We start from the raw sequence: 21,573 nt of genomic DNA, 5'->3' as shown, positions 1-21,573 counted from the left end.
ACTACCACCACCATCATTACCATCACCACCACTACCACCATCACTACCATCACCAAACCATCATCACCACCATCACCACTACCACCACCAAACCATCATCACCACCATCACTACCATCACCAAACCATCATCACCACCATCACTGCCATCACCAACACCATCATCACCACCACTACCACCATCACTACCATCACCAAACCATCATCACCACCATCACTGCCATCACCACTACAGCCACCAGCATCATCACCATCGCCACCACCACTATCATCACCAGCACCAGCACCAGCACAACCACCAATACCACCATCAAACCATATTTAGTACCTAATTCTCTTTAGAACCTTTTCCTCCAAAGTCCTAGTACCTCTGGCTATTAAGAATTCTCTGATTTACACCTTTCTTCACATATTCCCCTATTTCAAAATTCACCTGTCTCTGAACCCCATTCCTTTGGGTCCTTTCCCACCCTAGGAAACAGCTACTTAATTTGATATAGTAATCATGTTATTAGTACTGATGTGTTGGTAATGGCCCTCTGAGGTAATATGATCTGAGAGCAAGGACCATACCTAGTTCTAGCTCAGCCACTTCTTTGCTGAGTGACCTTGAGTGACGTCATTTCCCAGGGCATCTGCTCTTTACCAGAAATCCCCTGGAGCATCATCCACATCTCAAGTACATGTTCTCTGCATTTCAACACAGCTCTTCTATTGACAAAGTCTCAACCCAAAGGAGCAAATCTGCACTCAGGTGAGAAGTTCGGGGTTTCACAGTGAACAAGCAAGCGGCATCTGCTTAACAAGCAGATAAACTTATGATAAGCAACAGCACCCATTTGCAGCAACAGTGAGCCTCCCTGGAGAACTTCTGTACCCACATTTGCTGCCAGATCCAGTCAGTCAAGGAGTAGAAACAGAGATAGGCAACCACGCAGCGGAAATGCCAGCTACTGTCACTGTGTTCCCTTTCCCCAGGACCATGCTGTCCTTGTCACAACATGGCAGAGAACAGCTGTTTTGGTGTCTGACTGGGGCTCAGAGTCCATGGTGGCTTCTTCACAGCAATGCAAGGCCAACGACGGAATGCTTTATTAATGCCCTGTGAGCGAAATATGTTTCAGATGGCACAAAGCATCTTTCTAAAATTTTCCTGGCACATTTCCTGGCAATTGTCCTGGTGGGTACAGCTACATCAGATATGAGGTGCAAAGAAAACAGCAGCCAAGCAATGTAGCTTAAAAGAGAAAGTATAACTCTGGGCAAGTTTCTTCCTTTTATAATTTTCTCTTTTTAAAAATTTTTTCTTTCATCAATCTGCAATGTAGCTGTGGTAAAATGTACCACTCAGTATTTAGAAAAGCGTAAATAAAAAGTAGCTTATGTAAGGTTATAACACCTCCGGCCCAAACCCCAGACAATGAAATTACAAAATTTTTAGATTTTCTCCTGGGAGAATCCAATAGCCCAGGGCTATCCAAATTATCATAAGTTTTTCCTATTTTCACATCAAAGTGAAGTAATGCAACTTAAAAGAAGAACCAAATAAGATACTGAATTTATAGAGGAAACACTAGAAGAAAGAAGAACATCATTTTGAAGAATAAAAGGATATTTTGCTGCCACTGGGAATAACAAATGTGGTTTGAGTACAGGAGCAAAATTCCTTTTAAAGATGAAAGTGAGGCCTGGAGAGGTTGAGTGGTTTGCCCTGGGTCACACAGAGGGTGGCCGGGTCAGAAGCGAGAGTCTCCTCTGACATGGGCAGCTCAGATCGATGCTGCCTCCTCTTTCTTTTCTTTGGCGGAATGAAAACCAACAGGTTTGAGTGAGGTAAAAAGACAGATACCCTATGCAGTCAAGAAGAGAGGGTTTTGTCCACTGCAGAGGCAGGGAAACTGAGCCACAGAGGGCTTTACTGCTGTGGCCCTCAAGGGGGTGATTTTGATCCCAAGGGGATGTTTGGCAATGTCTGAAGACATTTTTGATTGTGACTGCAGGAGGTGCAGGGACGCTACTGACATTTCTTTAACAGAAGCCAGGGATGCTGCCAGACATCCTCCAGTGCACAGGACACCCCCACAGCAAAGAACTCCCCGAGGCCATAGACACTGGACAATAATGATATTTATCTGGGGGCTGTGCATGTAAAATCCAGATTTTTATTATTATTATTATTATTATTAGAAAGTTTGCACAACATGGATTACTATCAGTGCTCATTTAGCAGCATGCACCCACCTATTCTCTTCAAATTCCTTGCCAACATTCAGTGCTAGACTTTCCCGTGACCACCCTAAGCCAACTCGTCTTTGGGGCCCCAGGCTTCTGCTCCTGCCTTTTGTCCCCACTTCACCTTTCCAGGTGCCCAGCTGGTGCCAGGCTGCTCATCTCCACTCCTTCCTGACAACAATTGAGTGCTCTCTGTGCAAATCGCTGCGGGCTCCACCCCATGCCCTGTGGCATCTCATGTTGCAGCCCTGCATTGGGCAGGCCCATTCGCACCCATTCGCAGCTGTGGTCCCATTTGGCGTCATAGGGTGTCTCGGTGCTCCGCCTCTCCCCTCACTGGCCAATTTGACGTTTAGGGGCGGCTTTAATCCCGGGTGCCAGGCTCGAAACAATTGAGCCCAGAAAATTTCTGCCTCCTGTCATTTTCATCAAGGCATGAAGTGAAGTCAGAGTGTTACCCTCCCCAGAACATTTCTGTGTTAAGATGCATCTCTGTTCCAGCATTTGTATCCTGTGAAAGGCACTCCCAGCCTCGCTGGCCGGGCGGGGGATGTTTGAGAACTCCCCAAGCACCCTGCCACAGCCTCTGCTCTCCCAGTGGACCCGGCCAGCCCTGGGAAGCCACACAGCCCATCGGCCTTGGTCTGGCTAGACTGGCAACTTCAGAATATTTTCCTTCTGAGCTTTCTAAATACATCTCATATTTTGAAGCAAATCTCTAATTGAGAGTTTGAGAGTTTTTTTGTTGTTTTCTTTTCTTTCAGTCATTGCTTAACTTCACTCAGAAATTTCATGATAGAGTTCCAGGGTTTGTTAATAGGAGAGGAACTGCCTGAATGATTAGAAAAGTTTATTTTTTTCACTATTTATAAAAATATGTTTTTATTGATTTGAGAGAGAGAGTATGAGAAAGAGGGAGGGAGGGAAGGAGAGAGAGAGAGGAGAGAGAGAGAGAGAGAGAGAGAGAGAGAGAGAGAGAGAGAGAAGCATTGATTTGAGAGAGAAACATCGATGGGCTGCCTCTGGCATGCACCCTGACCCCAGAGCTGGACTCATGCCCTGACCCAGAGCTGAACCAGTGACTTTTTGAGACAATGCTCAGCCAACTGAGCCACACTGGCCAGGGCAACTGTTGACTTTATTTTAAAGTGTCGCCTTTATAAGTTATTTTTGGAGGTTCAATATTTATTTTCTAAAATCATTATAACAGAATAGATATTGGAAACATTCACAGAGCTCTTTTAAGGATGAAAAGAGATAATAGTTGAGAAAAGATTTTGAAAATGATCAAACGTGTATTTTGTGTATGTAAGCAATGGTGTTGGTGGAAATAGAGATATTGGCCCCAACACCTAACACCTCCCCCCCAAAAAACAAGCAAAGCAAAGCAAACCATCCCCCAAATAGATGCTGCCTAGTGCTAAATCTTGTAATTAGGTTACAGATTTTCAAAATTAGAACTCCATAGCTTTTTATGATTCATAAAATGCAAGGCCATTTGTATTAGGATTATGTGATTAATTCAAAATTTGACAGCTTCCACTTGGCCAGCTGCCATGAGGGAAGTGCTGGGTTGGCGGCTTCATGTTTGCTTCCCTCGTGCATTGGCTGTGGTTGGCAGTGGCTTCTGGATTAGTGAAGATACACACAGCGTGGAGGAAGCTTAGGCTGATGAGCAGGCCATTTTAGAATGCTTACGAGGAATTTATTTATTTTCAACCACTAGCCATTGCTTCCCTTCTCACTGCAAACCTGTCACAGTGACTTCAAGGGAGAACAAAAAAGGAAATTTTGTCTGAGAAACAGGAAAAATAGGTATTGACTTCAGGTTTAATGCATGTGGTTATAAATATTTCTTGTACAGAAATCCTAAATTCTTTCTTTAGAATTCACTGTTTTCATTTTGCAATGTAAACTAACAACAGAAAGCAAAAATGCCTTTAGAGGTTAGTTTTTAGCTCCTATTTTTATGCTCCACTATTTCTTAAATTCACATGTAGTTTAGTTATTAATAAAAACAACCCTTCTTATGAGCTAACCAGAAATTAAATTTCATATCATTCTCAATCTCTTATTGATTGATTGGACAATATTGATTTTATTGAGCTCAAACCAAACTCATTTTTTCCAAAGAGATTTTTTTTTATAGAAACTTAAAATTGATGACACAAGAATTATTTTTGCTCAGTCTTTGATGAAATAAAATAGCACATGGCTTAGTGTATCTTCAGGAATATTCTGCTCATGAATCAACTTTAATGTGCTGTTATGCACCATGGGCAGGATCTATGCGCTGTGTATATCAATCTGTCCAGGACGGCACATCCAGGACCTGGGCATCGCTGCAGCTCACCTCCCATGACTGACCACAACCTCCTCACTTCTGGGAATTGTTTCCTTGCCCAGGGAGCTGCTACAGTGCAGGATCTGCATCCTCAATGATGCTTCCGGATCTCCCACAGAGAGCAGATGGGAGGCAGAGAATCTCTAGATTTGGGGTCAGCAGACCTGGATTCCAGGGGGAGCTTTGTCACCGACAACCTGTCATCACACTGTTTCCTGACTTGTAAAATGGCCTGACTAATACCCACCCTACTTATCTCATGTGATTACTATGAAGAATCAAAACCCATTTTGTAAACAATAAAGCCCTATGATGAGGTATAGAAGCTGAGCTTGGACAGAGTCATGTATTCTTTGACTCTTATTGTGGGTGTGGAAATGGAGAGAAGCTGTGTCTTGTACATGTTTGTTTGTTTGTTGATTGATTATAGTCACTGACCTTTTGTCCAAGTCACTCCTTAGTCCCTAGGCAAGAGATTCTTAACAATAAGTGGTCTTTGATATCATGTCATCTCTCACCATTTGTCTGAAGCTAAAGAAACATATAGTACTGAGGTAAGAATTTTGTTTTTAGCACATGACAAGTCCGGGGAATAAAAAGCTATTACAAATAAAAGTTTACTACGTTTCAGTCACCATTTCAATAGCTCTTAATGAACTGACATCTAAACTGAGGCAAATGACATGTACTTGGTTTAGCAAGCAGTCGTGGTTGCTCACCATTGCGGACCCAACGCGGCTGACTTTGATGGGATTCCCTCGGCCGGAAAGATCCATTTGTGCTTTGTCCATCATGTGCAGGCAAGCATCCAGGATGCCATCCTCAAACTAGAAAAAAAATGAGAAACTACTCAATGTCCACTCTGTAAGCAAGATATTCTCTGGCAAAATAGTAAAATGAAACTACAACCCAATGTTTAGAAATGTATATTCCTATATAGTAATTGCTCATAATCTTTTATACTTAATATTTCATACTAAAATGGAATGAAGGAGACATCCTCTTTTATTTCTCAGTAAAATAAATAAGAGCTTGAAAGCAAGCTAGAAATAGAAATAGAACTACTAGAGAACTGATGTACTTAAGGATCGTGGACTGACTTGGAGTTCTTCAGGAAATTGTACCAGTTAATTTAGAGGATCACTCCAACATATTGGCTCCAGTGCCCAAGGCAAAGGAATAAACGATTTACCAAAGTCAGGCCAAAGTCTCGAGACCTCAAAAGTAACACGAGTCCCTGTGCATCCAGAAAATAAACGGCTCTCAAGTATATCACAAGAAGGCACTTCAGGTCTATATACCTTACTTTGCATGGGAAATAGTAGGAGACCTTGTGCAGTGAATGTCTGTCTAGGGTTTTCCCTCTTTGGAGACAAGTTGGACTCAAAGAGAGGGCAGGACAAAGTAGATTATGTTATCAAGGGAACAACCTAGAGTCAGCTCAATTTCCTTGAAGGGAGAAGCTAGCCATTTGCAACACTAGAATTTTCTAGGAAAGGAATGAAGACAAAGTAGTAATAAAATGACAAAATGGGAAGATTTCACCTGTATGTATCTGTTTCCTGAACACAGTAATCTTACAGTTATCCATGCAAGCACTTGTGACAGAAACCACAATCTCAATGGCTAATTACCATGTAATAATTTATTAAATCCAGTGAAAATACCAACTCTGCATGTACCTAAACATGTGACGGATGCAGTAATGGGTAATGCACTTGTTCTCCAGGCATATAAAGAACTCATTATTCTGGTTCTTCTTAAGCAGCATCTCTCAACTGTGTGGGACACAATATCAATGAACTGGAGAGGTAAAAGAGTAGCCATAGAACTGGTTGCATCACTGCAAACTACTGTGTTAATTAGTTCTCTATGCCGAAGGACCAAATTAATGAACTCCAGATGAGTAGAGACAGACAGTGGCTGTGTTCAAGGGTGACTACCAAAGGGATTCTGGCTGAGGAGGACCCTTTCCAGTCCTCTTTGCTCCCCACCTTGGTGACTTGTCTCTTACTAGCTCTCTATATTGTCACATTGGGAACATAGGGAGAATCACACCTAGAGGTTAGGAACCAGGGACCCAGAGCAAGGGCACCAGACAACAGGCAATAATCAAGAGTTGTATGCCACTGGGCAGGGAAGGGCTTATAAGCAGGGAGTCAGGCGGGTATCCAAAACAGGGGAAGGAAACACAGGTCATTAGCTTGACAGGATGTCAGAAATACAGGGGGGCAGTGATTCTCAGGAGCCAGGGGGAAGGAGCAGGACACAATGCCAAGTGGACAGGAGCGAGTGATGAGCTGGGACCCATTGGTCAGTGTGGAGCACTGGTGAGGGATGAAGGGAGGGCCCCTATGGAAGTGAAAGCAAAGCATCAAGAAGCCAAGAAAGTGTCATGCGACCTGGTGAGACCAGACTCCGTGAGCTCTCCGCCCTGGGCACCAGAACGGTGCACATCCCAGTCGTCTCAGCCAAGAAAGGGCACACTCACCCTCCCACGCTGCTAATGAAAAGTTGCTTCTGAATCACAGGATATGCATTAATTTCTGGAAATATGGTAAAATACCTGTTTGCTCCTTTGTTAAAGATACCAAACTGAAATAGTGCGAGTTATTCAATATTTTAAATGAAATCCATGTAAGATATTTTATATCTGGACAGAAACTTGAAGTTGCAACTGATAAAATGTCCTTTGATAAAAGCCCTTTGACCAAATGGTAACGCCCGTTTCTTTTAGCCGTGTCTTATACCAACACTGTAAAAAGTTATTTCTTTGAGTTGGGCACACACCTTGCAGTACCCTTTGCGTCATTATCAAGGCACTGCTCCTTGCAAGGAAAGGGAAGCTCAGGCCCCTCCCAGTTGCAGAGCCAGGCCTGAGCTATGAGATGTCACTGCACTAAGATGCCTCAGCATTTCTCACTAGCATGCCGTGCTTTCTACAGACTCTGTAGCATCGCAATCACCTAAGCTATGTGATTTCAGCCGATGAATTATGCAGTTGCCTTTCCAAGACTCTACTCCTGGGTTCTCTGTCTTGGAGTCTCAGATCCTGCAAGGCAGGAAATTATGCTTGTCTCATATTGACATATGGCAGCCGGCAGTGATACATGTGACAAAAATATTAAGCAAAATGTCCTTGACAATGACAAATTTTAAATGGCTCACCTGACCATAGCTCCAGCTTCTACTCTTGATGTTATTGACGTCACCGTAAAAAATAACCCCGATGTCATTCAGGACATACTCTTCTCTCTCTCTCTCATCTTCCAGGTACACAGCATCCCCTGCATCGGAAGGCGAACATAATGAGCATTACCAAACCAGGCTGCGGTCGTATGTTTCAAGGTTGTTTTGCTCCTAACCTGCAACTTAACCAACTAAATGAAAAATAAAAATGTTTTGTTTCATTAAAGGTAACTCCTTTCCCAATATGTAATTTTAGCAGTGGTGAACCTAATCAGTAGACCAGGTCAGTCTGCAAATGATGACATTTGTCAGCAAAATGCAGACAAATGCTGGCTCTTTAAGTTCCAAGCAGCACAATGAAATTGACAAGTCTCATTAAGTAATTAGGATTCTGATGCATCCGTAGTTTCAGAAGCAGAATTCTATGATGCAGATACAATTCTGTAGCCAGATAAGAAATAATTTTCAACCTATTTGAAAGTTATTCTTAAAACAAGTCTGGGGCATGTTAGAAGACCCATCGTCTGTCATGCCTGGCTTATGGCCCATCACCGATGGGAAGAGGGAGGCTGGGGGTTGTCTCCTTTCAATGGATAATTGTGATGGGAAAGAGGAGCCCAACGAGCCTCTCTGGTCAGCTTCCTCCATTGCAAGGACTTTTCTTCCCTGTGGCTCTAATCTGAGGAAGGTTATGCTACCCCTCTGCCTACTTATATCAGTCTGAAACTTCTTCCCAGGGCAGGTGTGGAAGCAGCAAAAGCATCTTCACCAAAGGCAGAACCAGGCAGGTATAAATTACACTCAGGTACATTTTCACTTTTGGAACAGGGTCAATTTGCGTTTTGATTAGGGACCTGGTTCATGACATTTCTCTAGCCCAGATCAGACCTGCCATCCCTCCCACCTTTCCAGGCTTCTTTCTTCCTCATTCCAGAATAAGGCTTTTGCCACTCTCTCTGGAACAGTGGTTATCAATCTTGGCTGCACATTAGAATCATCTGGGTAGATTTAAAAACTTCTGATTTAAAAACATCTGGACTGAACTCAAGATCAATTAAATCCGAATCTTTGGGGTTGGGATGAGATCCAGGCATCAGGGCTTTAAAAATATTCATTTTTTTGTTCATTTATTTTAAGCTCTCTAGTGATTCTCATATGAAACCAAAGTTGACAGAAATGCTCTAGTCCTTGCTACTCACATTCTGGTGGAAGACAAGCGCCACCTGGAAGCTTATGAGAAATGCAGAGTCCCAGGCCCCAGCTCAGACCTACCAAATCAGAATTTGCCTGTGAACAGCAGCCCCAGGGGGTTTATGTACAAATTAAGATTTGCAAAGTATTGCTCAGCCCAACCAGCTTCGATCCCGTTCTGGGCTGTATTACAGCTTTGATGGAATCCTTTGGAGATTCCTTGGCCCTGCCTGCTCTCCAAGACTTTCCTGTCCCTTCCTCTTTCTGTTCTCTGTCTCTTGCCTACCATTTACCTGGTTTCATGCAACTGTAAATACACACACGCACACACATTTACAAATATTCTAATGTCCAATAAACTGTATACATTTAAACTGAACAATTTTATAATCAAAATAAAAACAGTATTCATCGCACCAACATTCTGAGCCTCTCTCCGATCCCCCACCCCTGCCAGGAAACTGTTCATCTGCTTTTTGTCACTATAAATTAGTTTGCATTTTATACAATTTTATGTAAATAGAATTATACATTTTGGGAGGGGTCTTGCTTCTTTCACTCAGGCTAATTATTATTATTTTTTATGTATTTTTATTGATTTCAGAGAGAGAGGAAAGGAGAGGGATAGATAGGAACATCTATGAGAGAAATGCATCAATCGGCTGAGCCTCTTGCACCGCCCCCTCTGGGGATGGAGCCCACAACCTGCCATGTGCCCTGATCAGAATCCAACTGGTGACCTCTTGGTTCGTGGCTTGACAATCAACCACTGAGCCACACTGGCTGGGCTCAGGCTAATTATTTTGAGATTCATTCCTGTTGTAGTGGGTAGCAATACTTTATTCATCCAGGAGTCATTTTACCTTTCTAAAAAAAATCAGTTACATGGCAAGCATGTGTCAACCTTCCATGAGCCCTTCAAGTGTGAGCTTTGATGCCTCCAACTGCTGCCCTTGCTGGGTTCTAGAGGCTGCAGGCCATGGTTTACCAGCAACATCTAGGACTCTAAATGGATATGACAGCTTCATTCCAAGTGGATAACACATGAAGAAGTGACAACTGAGTTTGAGGTCAGTATTTCTGGGGAAAAGCATGAAAGAAGACTTTCATTTTAAAAGAAAATAACATGAGGGTGTAACAGAGATGGCATTGACCGTTCACACACACATGGCACTCGCCAGATGCTATCAAGCGTCCTGACAAGAAAAGGCTACTCTTGTTTTTATTCTTTTGTAAAAGTGATTTAGCTGATGGGACTCCTGTAATAATAAACATTTTAGTCAATAGGGTTTCAAGTGCCTGTTGTTGAGATAAAAATTTCCTCATAAGACAACTGAGGTCGAGAAATGCCATTTAGGAAAGTTTGTAACCTGTTTTCCTTATAATATGAGATGTTTATGGACTTGTCCTGTAAGATATTTGCTAGTGGATTTGGATTATAGAGCTATGAACATTTAAATTTGTATAAAAAATATGAGTCAAAATGGATAGCCTGGAAAGAGATGTTACAATATGTATATATCTACCTGAGAAATTAATATGTAATAAAGACACTATTGCAAACCAAAGGGAATGAGTATTAAAATCAGCTGAGAAAATTGGTTGCTTGGGAAAAGTAAATTTTCTATACATAAAAATAAACTGAAACTTAATTTAAATCTGAATTTAAAAATAGAAAGCATAAGAAATCTCAAATAAAATAAAGGTGAATATTTATTTGGTCTCTAGATGAGAAAGTTTTATCTAAACAAAAATAACAGAAAAAAATCACAGAGAAAAATTAATGCATTTTATTTAACATAAATATAAAACTTGATTTTCATATGTAATATTTAAAGTATATAGCAAATTAGGAAAACATTTGCAGCAACAGGAATGTTAGTAAAATTCCCTTATATTAAAAAATTACAATAAGTTAGTAAATGTGCTGATTGAGAAAGATACAAATACAGAAATCATTAAAAAAATTATAAAGTGTTGTCCTAGCTGGTTTGGCTCAGTGGACAGAGCACTGGCCAGTGGATTGGAGGGTCATGAGTTTAATCTAGTCAAGGGCACACACTTCAGTTGCAGGCTCGATCCCTGGCCTTAGTTGGGGACACGTGTGGGAGGCAACCAATCTATGTGTCTCTTTCACATCTTTATTTCTTTCTCTCTGTCTCTCCCCCTTCCTTCCACTCTCTCTAAAAAATCAGTGGAAAAAATATCCTGGGGTGAGGATTAACAACAACAACAAAATCATAAAGTGTTTAAAAGAAAGTCAGCAAAGGGAAAATCATTTCACAGAAGAGAAAATGTGACCATATATTCATAAAAACAATTTTAACTAAGCAGTATTTGAAGAACTGCAAAAATTTAAAAGGAAATAAAAATATGCGTATATATTAACTTATTTATGCATTTGAACTTAATACTAAATACCAATTGTGTGGTGAATCACCAATCTACTGATGAGATTGTAAATATTTTTTTGTTTTCTTTTTTCTAAATGTTTAAAATTTAGCCTTGAAAATATATATGTGGTTTTTGTTCAGAGTAATGAATCTGTCTAACCCTTGGAAATAATGCATTAAAAATGTATGTATAGAGTTTGTTTATCATAGCACTACTTTTAATAGTGAAAAACTGGGGGGAAATCTGAAATGCTCCCAAATAATTACTGGTTCACAAAATAGAATAGTATAAACCATTTAAATATACTTTGGAAAAATATTTAATGACACTGGAACTACACAGGTAGCAAGTGAAAACTTAAATGTGAAACACAAAATTATGTATAAAATATATATGTAAAAATAATTAAAATTGAGACAATTTTGTAAAATAATTGATGCATTCATCTACCTCCATTATTTCTGCAGATTCCTTGAAATTATAGAAAATTAGATATACATTAGGGGTAGAAACCAAGAAAGAATGCCATGAGCACTTTTCTAAATAAATGAAACCAAAATGAAACATATGAACATGACTGTGTAATAGGTTGGTGGCTTAACCACAGAGAATTACTTCAAGTTATAGACAGAGCAATTTCACTGTACACTCCCTGTAGAATATAACAAAAGGACAAGGAAAACTGCAAAATAAGCAAACAAAAGACATAAAAAAGTCAAGCTGTTTTAGTAACCATATTATTAGTAATAATATTGATATTAATATTTTAAAACTAATATAACATAAGCAACCAGCTTAGTGACATTAAAGACCAAGATTTGCAGGATAAAAGAAATGCATAAACAAAATCAAAGAAATGAAAATGTAAACCTTATATACTAAATTTAAGGCATTTGTTACATAATAGTCCTTTGCAAATCATCCTAGATTTAGTATTACTTTTCCTCACTTTTTTTATTTAAAAAAGTTTTTTAATCTGAAGAGGAAAGACATTCTTTTTCGAATGACTTTCATGCACAATATGATACTTAGTACTGCAGCTGCAGACTAACAGCTGGACTGATTTTAAATCAGAATAAAAGTGTTAAAGGATTTGACTACAAAATGGAGTTTTCCTTTAAAATCCTTGTTAAGTGGCTCTAAGAAGATTGATTTTTATTGTTGGAGAGCTTTGCATTGCATGAGGTTCACACGATTGCTGATCCTCCCCAGCCACCACCTTTTCTGTAAATTGTCTGTGTGCTTGCACTTCCTCTCACCATCTTACATGTGTGCTGTTTTCTCTTTCTCTTCCTGAGTCAAGAGAAAGAAAAAGTTATTGAATAAACAAACTTAATAAATAAAACACTAAATAATTGCTTAAGAGTGTAATTTATTAACTTGCAGCATATCAAGATAAATTAAAACTTTTGTTTTAAAATGCTGTCTGGAGACTATTGTGCAAACGTAGGTATTTTGTAAAATAATCTTGAAACTGTAAATTGATATGTGTTAGGTCAGATTGTATCAGGCTTAATTTTTTGTTGTCTTCTTTTTTATTTGAAAATGACTTTAGCAATAATTATAGTCAAATCTTGGTTCTCGAATGCCTCCCATCTTGAACAATTCAGTTCTCGACCAAGTTGTTCATGGAAAAAGTCTCAGTTAACTTTGGTTCTGGAACTAACAGCCCTCTAATGCTGATACATCACAAAAAGCATCTCCCAGGCCAAAAACAAAGGAGAGAACGCACCACTGTGATTCAGTTTAAACCTTGCCTTGTTAACATCTCAGGAAATTGTGCTGTGAATATTTTTGTGCTCTTTTTGCTTCTGTTGCTGGCAAAATGGAGGATTAGCACAATTTTAAAATAAAGAGGCCATCAAGAGTGATAATGTTTCTAAAGGTGTGAAAGAAACAATGATCACAGGCCATTGAAAAGGTAGAAAAACTGTTGTTACTTTGGATAAACAAAAAGCAGTTAGCAGATTACAACATTACAGAGGCAGTGACATGTGAAAAAGCAAAGACGCTGCGCACTGACCTCCTGAAAGACGCCCCTGGAATGAGTGCTCAAAGGATTCCCTTAAAGCTCGTAGGGGTGGTCAAATAATTTAAGAAAAGAAATGTTTGCTTATAGATTAAACAGTACATTAGACATGTACTGTATACAAGAAAGGTTAAAACGGAATCATTTGGAGCTCTGGAATGAATTAATTCAATTTACATTATTTCTAATGGGAAAATTGATTAGGTTTTTGAACAAGTTGTTTCTTGAACAGCTTTCCAGAACAAATTCAGTTTGAGAAACGAGGTTCCACTGTAATTCAATGCTTATCATATTCTGCATCAGGGATATATGTTAGACAGTAATACTGCAAAAATCTTAATGAGCAAGGACTTGAGGGATAGGCAACGTCCTGGTTTCTTTTATCCACTCATGTCAGTTAAAGTGTTTGTTTCTGGACTGATATATTTTTTGATATTTTTAGACAGAAATTAGTCTCATAAATCTATTTTTGAGTATAGTTCATATAAAATAAAACTTACACAAAATATTTAGCTTTGGTAGTAACTTTTTCAAGCTGAACTCCCTCTAGCGAGATATTTTTCAATGCTTTTATTTACTCTGCACTTACACTATGCACTGTTCCTAAAATATTTTGCAACACGTTTTTGTACTTTTGCCATTTGAAAAGATTGTGGTGTAGATGCTTTGTAATTAAGTGCAAAGTTAAAGCCACTAATTAGTTTTTTAAATGAAAATATTGGTCTTTCGGTCCTGGTGCACCATCATTCCCTCTGCAGCTGGAGCTGGAATCCCATTGACCTTTAGCTCCCATTTACTTCTTCATAGTTAAGTATGAAGCATGAATTCTGTCCATCTGGATAGGATAAAAGGCTGCTGGAAACCCAGGTGTCCTCTTAAAAGTCCCACACAGAAACTCACTCACTTAGGCAAGGCACTCAATCTGGGCTCTAGCAGTGGGACAGTGGCTGAGAGGGTGCCAGAGACATACAGGGAGAAACTGAGTTGTGTGGTTTTAGAACAAGGACTAGAGGGTAAGTTGCCACTATCTTGCACCTCTCAAGAGGCCCCAGAACCCACATACACAATGGCTGGCTTCAGACCATAGAGAGCACAACCTAATTAGTTCCTCAAGTGGCACATCAAAAGGATGGTTTTGGCAGGCAACAGAGCCTGCTGGGCAAATCCTACTCCATGGGATCAGCCCCCACACAGCAGTTGCTATGTTGTGGTTGTGGCCAATACTCTCAGCCAGTCAGCTTGCGGGTCAACCCCACTCATGACATGCCAACAGCAATCAAGGCTCAGCTACAATAAGAGGTAACACACAACACAAACTAAGGATACTCCAGGAGCACCCAGATCAGGTGATCATGGAGACTTTGCCACTGTTTCCATAGAACATCGACTACATGAGGCCACACTGCAAATACTGGGAGACATAGAAGATCTACCTAATACACAGAAACAAACACAAAGAGGTAGCCAAACTGAAAAGACCAAAAAAAAAAAAAAAAATGCTCCAAATGAAAGAACAGGAGAAAACTCCAGAACAAGAATGAAATGAAATGGAGGCAAGAAATCTACCTGATATAAAGTTTAAACACTAGTTATAAACAATTCTCAAGGAACTTAGAAAGAAATTCAACAAAGAGATAGCAAGCATAAAAAAGGCATAGAAATTATTTTAAAAAACCTATTAGAAATGAAGAATACAATAACTGAAATGAAGACTATACTAGAAGGAGTCAACAGCAGATTAGATAAAACAGAGGTTTAAAGCAGCAATTTTTGAAGACAAAATAGGAAAAACACTGAATTGGAACAGCAAATAGAAAAAAGAATTTAAAAATGAGTATAGTTTAAGGGATCTCTGGGACAACATTAAGTGTAACATCATTGGCATCATAAGGGTACCAGAATAAAAAAGAGAAAGAACAAGAGAGTGAGAACATATTTGAAGAAAGAGTGACTGAAAATTTCCCTAACTCGGTGAAGGAAAAATACACACAAGTCCAGGAAGTGCAGAGATCCCAAACAAGATGAACCCAAAGAGGTCTACACTTACACACATCATAATTAAAATAGCAAATGACAGAGAGAATCTTGAAAGTGGCAAGAGAAAGGCAGTTAATTCCCTCCCATAAGACAGTCAAATGATTTCTCAGTTAAGACATTTCAGTCCAGAAAGGATTGGCATGAAATATTCAAAGTGATAAAAATCAAGAACTAAGACTACTCTACTCAGCATAACTAACATTCAAAATTGAAGGAGAAATAAAGAGCTTCCAACACAAGAAAAATCTAAAGGAGTTCATGACCACTAAATCAACATTACAAGAAAGGTTAAAGGACTTCTTTAAGAAGAAGAGGGAAAACAAAGAACATAAATATGAATAATAAAATGGCAATAACTACATACCAATCAATAATCACTTTAAATGTAAATGGATCAAAAGACAGAGGGTGGCTGAATGTACAAGAAAATAAGACCCAAACATATGCTATCTACAAGAGACCCATTCCAGATTGAAATACACACAGGCTTAAAGTAAAGGCATGAAAAAAGATATTTCATTTGAATGGGAAGGAATAAAATCTGAGACAGCAATATTTATAGTAGAAAAAGTAGCTTTAAAACAAAGGCTAAAAAAGAAGACAAAGAAGGATATTTCATAATGATAAAGGGATCAGTCCAACAAAAGGATATAACCCTTATAAACATTTATGCACCCAACATAAGAGCACCTAAATATATAAAACAAATATGAATAAACATAAAAGGAAAGATTGACAATAATGCAGTCAGAGTAGGGGACTTTAACAACCAATTGTCATCAATGGATATATCTTCTAGACAGAAAAGGAACAAGGAAACAGTAGCCTTAAATGACACATTAAATCATATGGGCTTAATTTATATCTTCAGAGAATTTTATCCCAAAGCAAAAGAATATGCTTTTTAAGTTTACATAGAACATTTTTTTCAGGGTAGACTGCATGCTAGGACACAAAACACGTCTTAATAAATTTAAAGAGATTGAAATCATATCAAGCACCTTTTCCAACCTCAATGGTCTGAAACTAGAAATCAATTACAAAAAATGAAAACTGATAAACACATAAGCACATGAGGCCAAATAACATGTTACTAAACAATTTATGGTTAAGAAGGAGATTAAGGAAGAAATCCAAATATCCCTCAAAACATATGAAAAAGAAAGGACAATGACACAAAATTGATGGTACAGAGCAAAAGCAGTTTTAAGAGGGAAATTCATAGCAATACAGGCTTATCTCAAGAAACAAGAAAAATCTCAAATAAACACTTTAACTTTACAGCTAACAAAGCTAAAAAATAAAAGAACAATAACAAAGCTCAAAGTGAGTAGAAGAAAGGAAATATTAAAGATCAGAGTGGAAGTAAACAAAATAGAGATTATAAAACAATACAAAAGATTAATGAAACCAAGAGCTGGTTAGTTGAAACGATAAACCTTTATTTAGACTCATCAAGACAAAAGAGAGAAGACCCAAATAAATAAAATTGAAAGAGGAGAAGTGACAACTCATATGACAGACATACAAAGGATTATAAGAAAATACTAATAACAATTACATGGAAAATCTGGAAGAAATGGATACATTCCTAGAAACATATAATCTTATAGGGTTGAATGAAGAAGAAACAGAAAATATGAACAGACTGATCACTACTAATAAAATTGAAGCAATAACAACAATAATATTAATAATAATAATAAAACTACCAACATACAAAAGTCCTGGACTGGTTAGCTTCACAGAGTAATTTTACCAAACATTCAAAGAAGAGTTAGCACTTATTTTCATACTATTCCAAAACATTCAAGAGGAGGGAAGGCTCCCAAGCTCATTTTATGTTGCCACCTTTGCCCTGATTCCAAAACCAGACAAAGACAATATAAAAAAGAAAACTATAGTATCCCTGATGAACATAAATGCAAAATTCTCAACAAAAAATTATCAAACCGCCCAGCTGGCATGGCTCAGTGGTTGAGAGTCAACCTATGAATCAGAAGGTCACGATTTGATTCCTGGTTAGGATACATGCCCAGGTTTCAGGCTCAATCCCCTGTGTGGGGCAAACAGGAGGCAGCCGATCAATAATTCTCTCTCATCATTGATGTTTCTATTTCTCTCTCCTCTCCCTTCCTCTCTGAAATCAATAAAAAAAACCATATTTTTAAAAATTAGCAAACTGAATTAGTAATACATTAAATAGATCATACACCATGACCAAGTGGGATTTATTCATGGGATGCAAGGTTGGTTCAATATCCACAAATCAACTAATGTGATACACTATATTAAAAAATGAATGGTAAAAATTATATGATCATATCAATAAATGCAGAAAAAGCATTTGACAAAAGCCAGCATCCATTTATGGGAAAAACTCTCATCAAAGTGAGAATAGAAGCAACATACCTTAACATAATAGAGGTCATATATGACAAACCTACAACTAACATCATAATCAACAAGGAAAAGCTAAAAGTATTTTCCTTAATACCAGAAACAAGACAAGAATGAGCACTTTAAACACTTTTATTCAACATAGAATTGGAAGTGCTAGGCACAGCAATCAGACAAGAAAAATAAGTAAAAGGCATTCAAATTGGAAAGGAAGAAGTAAAAAAGTCATGTGCAGATTACATAATAATATATAGATAGAACCCTGAAGGTTCTACCAAAAACTATTAAAATTGATAAATGAATTCATTAAAATAGCAGGATACAAAATTAATATTCATAAACAAGTGCATTTTCATGCACTAATAAAGAAGTATTAGAAAGAGAAATTTAATAAACAACCCCACAACAGATTTCAAATAACCACAGCAATCTTGAGAAAGAAGAATGAAGTTGGAGGTATCATACTACTTGATATCAAACTATACTACAAGGCTATAGTAATCAAAACAGCATGGTACTAGCATAAAAAGGACAAATAGATAGATGAAATAGAATAGAGACCCCAGAAAAAAATCCAGGCCTATAGGATCAATAATGTATAAGAAAGAAGGCAAGAATATACAGTGGGGTAAAGACAGACATTAAATAAATGCTGTTGGGAAAACTGTACAGATACCTGAAAAAAAAATGAAACTAGACCACTTTCTTCCCCCAATACACAAATAAGCTCAAAACAGATTAAAGACTTAAATAGAAACCTGAAACCATAAAACTTCAAAAAGAAAACATAGGCAATAAAATCTCTGACATTACTTTTAGTAATATTTTTTTCTGATACATCTCGGCAAGGGAAACAAAAGAAAGAATAAACAAATGTGACTACATCAATCTAAAAAGTTTTGGCACAGCAAAGGAAATCATCAACAAAACAAAAAGACAACCTACTGAATGGGAGAACATATTCACCAGTGGTAGACCCTTTAAGGAGTTAATATTCAAAATCTTTAAATAACGCATACAGCTTAACACCAAAAAAAAAAAAAAAAAAAGAAACAAATAAAACAACAAACACCAAAAAACAAAAAAACAAACAAAAAAAAACAATCCAAGCAAAAAATGGGCAGAAGACCTGAATAGACATTTCTCTATTTGTGATGGCATAGGTGGTTTGGAGGTATTATGCTAAGTGAAATAAGTCAGACAGAGAAAGGCAATACCATATGATTTCAGTTATATGTGGAATCTAAAGAACAAAAATGAATTCAGAAATGGACTCATAAATAGAGAACAAAATGATGGTTACCAGATAGGAGGGGTACTGGGGACTGAGTTAAAAAGGTGAAGGAATTAAGAAGTACAAATTGGTAGTTGTGAAGCAGTTATAAGGATGTAAAGTACAGCGTAGAGAATATAGTCAATAATATTGTAACAACTATGTAAAGTGCCTGGTTAGTACTAGACTTATCAGGGTGATCACTTTGTAAATTATATAAATGTCTAACCACTATGCTATATACCTGCAACTAACATAAAATATTAAATTTTAACTGCAATTGAAAAAAAAAAAGAGTTTATCTGAAAAGACAATGTGAAAAAATAGCCAAAAAATAAAATGTTGAAAAAGAAAATTTGGGCCCTAGCCAATTTGGCTCAGTGGATAGAGTGACAGCCTGTGGACTGAAGGGTTCCGGGTTCAGTTTTGGTCAAGGGCACATGCCCAGGTTGCGGGCTTGATCTCCAATAGGGGGCATGCAGGAGGCAGCCAATCAATGATTCCTTCTCATCATTGATGTTTCTATCTCTATCTCCCTCTCCCTTCCTCTCTGAAATAAAAATATATATATTTTTAAAAAAGAAAGAAAAAGAAATTTTGGAAGCTTGCCTCATGGTAAATTGAACTTTTGATACCAATTCACCCCATTCCTGTAACCATGCTCTTTGCTTTGTAACTAGGTGTTTTTTCTCTAAAGGTGGAATATCCCCTTCTTGACTTTGGGCTTACTTTGTTTACAGGGATGTTAGAAGTGATGCAAGTGGGGGTTTTAAATGTGCTTGAGCAATTAAGTATGTGCTCTTGGATTTTGCCAGCCCCACAAGAAAAACATACCCCAGCAAGAGAATGAGACACACCTGGGGCAGAGCTTCCCTACAACAATGCAGTGAGGGTAGAACCTACCCCCACCTGAAGCAGAGGTGGCCAATCAAGCTCGGTCTACTCTAGCCCAACCACAGCTAAGTCCCAGAACCATGAGAACATATGCTTATTTTTTGTATACCAATAAGGCTTCCTGTTTTTTGTTTTTTTCCATATGGAGCTAATATTACTGTGATTATAGCTAATTAAAACAAGCTCTAATTAAAATTGATTTTGGCACAGTAATAGGTAAATATAAGACTAGATGTACATTTAGTCTTACTATATGATATAGATGGCATTTAAAAGTAATAATGACAGATCTGATCAATAAATGATGTTTTGACAACTAGCCATTCATGTAAGAAAATTTTTTTCAGTAAAATCTCTCTCTCTCGCTATATACAAAGTTTAGTGATAGATTTTTAAAGTACATGTGTGTCTCTTCCTTCCAATCCTTAATTCACATAAATTGTCCCAGAAATGTACAAATAGAGAAATACAAATGTAAAAATGCTCAAGTTTACTAATAGAGACATATAAGCTAAAATAATCATGAAATATCATATTATACCTATTATACTGGCAAATTGTAAAACAAATGGTAACAGTGTCAATGAGGGCATGAAGAAATGGATACTCGCATGTGCTGTGGCTATATTATAAAATACTGCAGTCTTTTTATAGGGTAATTTGACAGTATCTATGCAAATCTAAAATGTGAATTCACTTTGACCCAGCAATGCTATTTCAAGTGTAAATTTACAGAAATGTGTTTGTACAAAGGGTATGTGAGACATTTAATTCAGCATGGAATGCTATATTGAAAATGAGAAGCAATTTAAGTATTTATCTAAACATATATAAAAGCCTAAGTGACCATTCGATCAGTAGCTATGACACGCACTGACCAACAGGGGGCAGATACTCAACACACAGACATGGAAACATGGAACAGACTACTGGTGAATCTCAGAGGGAAGAGGGGAGGGGAGAGGGTGGGAAGAGATAAACCAAAGACCTTATGTGCATACTAGAGGCTTGGTGTGGGTCCCTCAGCCTGGCCTGCAGGGATCAGGCAGAATCCATGCACTGGGCCTCTGATAGCTCCCAAGGGGTCCCGGATTGTGAGAAGGCACAGGCCAGGCCAAGGGACCCCACCAGTGCACAAATCCATGCACCAGGCCTCTAGTTTGTAAATAAAAGACCATATCAATAATGATGCAACCATATCAAGCAGTTATTAAAAAGAATATTATGTACTGACTAGTGGCCCAGTGCACAAATTTGTGCACATAGAAAGAATTAATTAGAAGAAATATATCACAATTTGCCAAGTCCTGGGTGCTGGTATCCGGCTCCCTCCTCCCTCCTGTCAGAGTCTGTGATGATGCCCACAGGGATGCAGTGTCAAAGCTGGTGCCCCGTGAGGCTGCAGGACCAGCGCCCCAAGGGACATGGGGCTGGTGAGGGGGATGAGAGTGATGGCCTGGCTCTAAGAAAACCGCCCTGGACCTCCCTGGGTTACCTCTGGGTTCCCCCATGAAAAGGGCCAGAGGCACTGGAGCTGAGTGCAGAGCCAGCAGTGGAATCGGTGGAAGAAGCTGTCATGGCTGGCTCTTTG

The 21,573-nt window shown here is 38.4% G+C and overlaps 1 protein-coding gene across 1 annotated transcript in view; it reads right to left on the bottom strand.

The window, feature by feature from the left end:
* F13A1 (coagulation factor XIII A chain) overlaps nt 1-21,573 on the bottom strand; it is a 193,780-nt gene that overhangs the window by 87,880 nt on the left and 84,327 nt on the right. The window contains exons 5-6 of the mRNA XM_070403447.1: nt 7,744-7,862; nt 5,295-5,402 (exon numbers count right to left, since the gene is read on the bottom strand). Coding sequence (XP_070259548.1) covers nt 5,295-5,402; nt 7,744-7,862 — 227 coding nt within the window. The remainder of the gene's footprint in view (nt 1-5,294; nt 5,403-7,743; nt 7,863-21,573) is intronic.

This window comes from Myotis yumanensis, unplaced genomic scaffold, assembly GCF_028538775.1.
Source record: "Myotis yumanensis isolate MYYU_CA2020_CCGP unplaced genomic scaffold, mMyoYum1.0.hap1 SCAF_2, whole genome shotgun sequence".
Lineage (NCBI taxonomy): Eukaryota > Metazoa > Chordata > Mammalia > Chiroptera > Vespertilionidae > Myotis > Myotis yumanensis.
This window is presented reverse-complemented; position numbering and strand designations above follow the sequence as displayed.